Genomic DNA, 5,315 nt, shown 5'->3' with positions numbered 1-5,315 from the left:
AGAGACAGCGAGCTAGGTGTGTGTGTGTGTGTGTGTGTGTGTGTGTGTGTGTGTGCTAACTGTGGTCCTCTCTCCGTCTCCTCAGCGGCGACCATGGTGGAGCTAGGAAAAGACAAGAAGAACCCTGATGAGTTTGCAGAGGCTCTCGACGAAACCCTCGGGGACTTTGCATTCCCAGACGAATTTGTTTTTGACGTCTGGGGTGCCATCGGCGATGCTAAGGTTGGGAGAGTGTAACCTCAGAAAGTAACGGAGCAGAACAACCTTTTGTGTGTGTGTGTGACACCCACAACATTCAGCACTACTAGGAAACACAACACTACCGTCATGAGTTTGTTTTTATTCCAGTGTATACTATTTTTAATCTAGAGTGCACTCTTTTGGGACTCTGCCTAGACAAAGAGAATAATGGCAGTCAATGGGAGAAGAAGGAGGACTGCAATGACTTCCCAAGTGCTTTTATTTGTCTTCCGGCTTTTTCCAGAAACAAGCATGATGATGAGCTTTTCCTTTGAGCGCATCACATGAACCTGCATGTTGTTGTTGTAGTTGCTGTCAGTGGAACAAGTACAGCACACGTCTCTAATATGGGAGCAATTAAAGACAACTAAGTAGATATTTGATACTTTAACAATTAGATCACACTTTGCACTGTGTTGCACCGCGCTGAAAGCCAACAACAGACGTGAATAGAGATTGCACTGTACAAGGAGTCCTAAGTTACAGAGTCCTCAACCACTCGCTGTTACTGTTGAGGGTCAGTTTTAAAAGCATGTTTTATTTTTATCTTCATAATGAATTCTGCTGGTTTTATGTCTGTTTTTTTTTCGCAAAAAGGGTCACAGTGATGTGTTACTAGCCGACTAAAAGATCAGTGGTGTTCGTTCACCTTTAACACACTCCATGCTGTAATGAAGCTAACTGCAGCAAACTACATTTTTATTTTAATACGCTTGACAGTGTTACAGAAAATCAGTGTAACAACCTTTTTTATGAAGGTTCATGGTTTGTTGTTGTGTCTACTTATTTCTTTTATAGCTAGTGTTTTTATATAAAGTCATGTGGTGTCTATTTTTAAACAGGGTTTGTGTAATGAATGAACAATTTGATCTTGTGACGCAACTAGCTCACTCTGAAGCATTACAGAAGGCAGTATTAAAAACGTGTGAAATTGAGTAGTTGTTTAAAAATAGAATTTGGTAAAGATAGAACTCACCCATGAATCAAAATACATTTTTCTTAACATCTTTCCTTAAGCGATATTTATCCATCTAGATTATTTTTGGGTGATTTGCCCAGTGTTTTAAGTATCAGAACATTCTTTATTGTGCTGAAAGCGCCAAAAAATACATTTGGAAAAACTTACGAGCGATGGCTCTTTCCCATAATATGACCTATTTGAGGGAAACCTACAGACCTAGTTGGGAGCAGTTTCATCCGGGGACTTTTTTTGTTTTGTTGCAGAACTGCACCAATATTTCCAAACACTGGGCATCTAGCACTTTTACATTCTGGAGAGATAAATAGCACGACAGTTAAGAGGGGAAATGTATATTTTTGATTGTGAGGTGACCTGACCCTTAAGAAAAGGCCTTCATTTCTTCTAATCTCGTGCAAGCTTTTGTTAGAAGTATCTATTCTGGTGCTGAAAAATGAAGTATCCCCTCATTGGAGCAGAATCATTCAAAAACTATTTCACCATGTAGTGATAGTGTGGTTTATAGAGTGAAAACCACAGGCAATGCAGCACCAACTACTCAGTAAACATGTATTACATTTTTTGTTGGTGTTAACTTTTTCGGTATTCCCAAATGTATGAAACAATTGTCATTTTTGTTCCACTCTCCAGAGTTAATGAATATCTAAATGTAATGAAACTGATGCTAGAACACTGAAACACTGACACATTATTTTGTTGGCTTTGTATAACACTGTTGTCAATGTTTAATTATAATGCAATAATAACATCGACATGGCGCTTTTCCTTCTTTTTGGTCTTTCCTAAGTACTGCTGCTTTATGCTGTCACAAAATAATGCTGTGTGTAAATGTTTTCACAACAGTCACAGAAACCCCCCCCCTCTTTGTTTGCACCGCTTCACTCCTTTCCTCCTGAAATATATATGACATGTAACTATGAATCTCTTTAGGTGTCAGCAGGCCATCAGAGGCAATGTAATAAAATACACCTAAGTAAACCTAATAGGGTGGCTTCAACTCTAGGCCTCCGTCCCAGTTCAACACGAAATAACCTTTGCAGTAGATTATAAATATTGCAAGAAAGTTTATACTGCTATTTCCAGTTCCCATTACCCTCTGAAATCCCTGCTGCCCCACTGATATACCTTGTGTCTTTTATTCCCTTTTTCATGGATAAACAGAGCACTTTCAGCAGCATTCACGTTTCCATTCTAAGAAGGAAAACATGCCTTTTTGACTCAGCTGGAGACAGCCCAGTTATATAAAGCTCTGTTGTGGCTGGCAGCTGATTGGTCGGGACATGTCCTTTATTTATAATTGCAGAAAACCTGTTATTCGAGTCCCTGTTGATCTATAACCCTGGTTGTTCGTAAACAGTTTCCAGAATACTCAGTGGACTCCCTGCAGAGAGGAGCACTTATTTTTCCCCACAGTGCAGTCTCTACCAGGAACCCCCCCCAATACCACCAGTAACCAGCCATGGCGATGCGCCCACGTGCTTCCTCTCAGCCTGGAAAGCTTTCCTTCTTCCACAGTCCCAAGGCAGCTTCAGCCCTTCGACCGCGGGCCATGTCCTCGCGCTCGGGCTCCATGCTGGAAGAGGAGCTGTCCTGTCCTGTCTGCTGTGACATCTTCAGGGAACCCGTGGTCCTCAAGTGCAGCCACAGCTTCTGTAGAGACTGTCTGCAGCAGTTCTGGAACAAGAAGAAAGCCAGACGAGAGTGTCCCGTCTGTAGGAGGAAGTGCTCCCTGACGGAGCCCACGGTCAGCCTGGCCCTGAAGAACGTGGCCGACACCTTCCTGAGGGAGCAGGAGCGCAGGGCAGCTGGGACAGGAGGAGGGCCCGGGGGGACAGGGGAGCAGGAAGTGGAGGAGAGGTGTATCACACACGGGGAAGTTCTCAAGCTCTTCTGTCTGGATGACTTTGAAGCACTCTGCTGTGTGTGTCACACTTCCAAAAAGCACCAGGGGCACAGAGTGTGTCCTCTGGAAGAGGGAGCGCAGGACCTCAAGGTAATGTGTTCTTTTATGTTGTAGTTTGTTATGGGTTAAAGTATTGTGATCTGCCGCTTCATATTTCAAAAAGTGGACCTCCCTTCTATGCTTTAGTCTGATGGAACACCAAATGTCTTCTGAAACTTTGACCCTTTCTGTCCCCTCACCCTTAAGGCAGAGCTAAAGAAAGATCTGATTCCTCTGAAGAAAAACCTGCGCTGCCTCTATGAAGCCAAGCAGGAGTGTGATGACACAACTGTGCACATCAAGGTATCAATAAACAAAGAGATCCAGGAAAAAAGGAGAGGACCAGCATGACCGCTGATGTGACTGTAACTGGAGTGGAGGCGTGCACTGTTAGTGTGTAAACATGTCAGCCTGGGTGTTAAGAGAGCCGCCTGGTTCGTTTCAGGGTGCTCGTTCTCAGATTGCATCGTATATGTTTTATAGGCAGAGCAGCCAATTAGCACTTAAAGGGGACCTATCATGCAAAATGCACTTTTGTACGTCTTTTATACATGAATATGTGTCCCCGGTGTGTCAGGGAACTCACCAAGTGTCAGAAAACACAACCCTCTCTCTTTTCCTCCATACCCAAATCTCTAAAAACGGGGCTGCAACGGATCTGATACAGACTGATCCAGATTTGAAATATCTCTGACGTCAGAAACAAGGAGCTCTGCCTATATAATAATAATAATAATAATAAATGGGATTTATATAGCGCTTTTCTAGACCCAAAGACGCTTTGATGGGCTACTCTCCACCAATCAGGGGAATGAGAGATTGCGTGGCATGGTAACAGCATGGTAACATGACGCTCGTGCCTTGCCCCCCTCCTTTGCAGGGGGCGTGGTCAGCTGAAGCGCATGCAAAGACAGGGGTGTAGGAGAGCAAATAGAGCAAAATGAGGCATGGCTAAAATGCATGATCTGTTTGGTATTTTGAAAAAAAAACTTCACAGACATGTTTTACATAGGTATGGCCCTACAATATATTATTCAAATATAGCATGATAGGTCCACTTTAAGTACAACTAGTATCATCAGCAAACTATACTTAATTAAAAGTACTAATTTGGCCAAAAAGGAACCCTTTTAGTGTTTTACCATTATATATTGGATTATAATTACTAATGTTTCATGTGTTCTAGCTGATTTGAGCTACTTCCTTAACTGTTAAGTAGTAGTTTGATCAACTATAATATTATTTTGAACTGATAAAACATGATTTAATGTTGCAATGTTAAGTATTTCACAGCAGTCCTATAAATGTAGTGGAGTAAAAGTGCAACATCCCCCACTGAATCTGGTATTCATTATATTAGTCTAGTTTAAAAACACTGCAAACTACAACTTTAATAATGAATACTTAAATGAATAGTTGTGATTGTGTCAATAAAAACTAAACAATATTATTTTTGTCAAGTTAGAACCTATGGCTGTATCTAATAAAGGGGCCACTGTGTATATTTCCCCAACTGGACACAATGACAGATTTCTCATTATGTGGAAGGGATTAAGATTCACCATGCCCTGCCCTGCAGCGGTCCTGGGGGCTGAGCTCTCCTGGGTAAATGTGGAATTGGTGTCATAATCACAAGCGGGGCTGAACTGCATTATTCCTTATTTCACTTCCTAGAGTAATAAAATGCCTCCAGGCAATGTTCATAAATGTCAGTCATGCCCAGGCAGAAGACTGCACAGCTGAAATAATTAATATTATATGTCAAACAATGCTGAATGCAATTTTATGGGATGGCACACTGAGTCTGAGCCCCCAGTCACGTAGACCTGTCCTGGCCTGTATGCTGAAGCCAGACGGAACATTGTTTAAGCTGTCTCATAAAAGATATTTAGTACTTTTATTTGTATTCACAGGATGTTTTAATGGGTGGCATTATGGGAGCCTGCAGGTTTATCCAGACAGCACACTGCTTCTGCAAATCATAAAACACAAACAGAAAGGCAAATAAAATAAATATTGGATGAAACAAACCAACTTCTTTGCAAATATGTTAATCGAATTGATGTAAAGACTTTCTGAACCTAACAAGTTTTAAGATCGTGTTTCAGTCTCATTATAAGTAATGACATAATGGATGATAATTATCTGTTGGGC

General features: G+C 41.6%; 1 protein-coding gene across 1 annotated transcript in view; it reads left to right on the top strand.

The window, feature by feature from the left end:
* gipc1 (GIPC PDZ domain containing family, member 1) overlaps positions 1-1,971 on the top strand; it is a 5,173-nt gene extending 3,202 nt beyond the window's left edge. The window contains exon 7 of the mRNA XM_010788293.1: positions 86-1,971. Within this exon, the coding sequence (XP_010786595.1) occupies positions 86-237 (152 nt within the window). The 3' untranslated portion in view covers positions 238-1,971. The remainder of the gene's footprint in view (positions 1-85) is intronic.
* The last annotated feature ends 3,344 nt before the right edge of the window (positions 1,972-5,315 follow it).

The sequence above is a fragment of the Notothenia coriiceps genome, unplaced genomic scaffold (genome assembly GCF_000735185.1).
Source record: "Notothenia coriiceps isolate Sejong01 unplaced genomic scaffold, NC01 NC01_scaffold00031847, whole genome shotgun sequence".
NCBI lineage: Eukaryota > Metazoa > Chordata > Actinopteri > Perciformes > Nototheniidae > Notothenia > Notothenia coriiceps.
The sequence above is the reverse complement of the archived record's forward strand: the minus strand, read 5'-3'. Positions and strand labels throughout refer to the sequence as shown.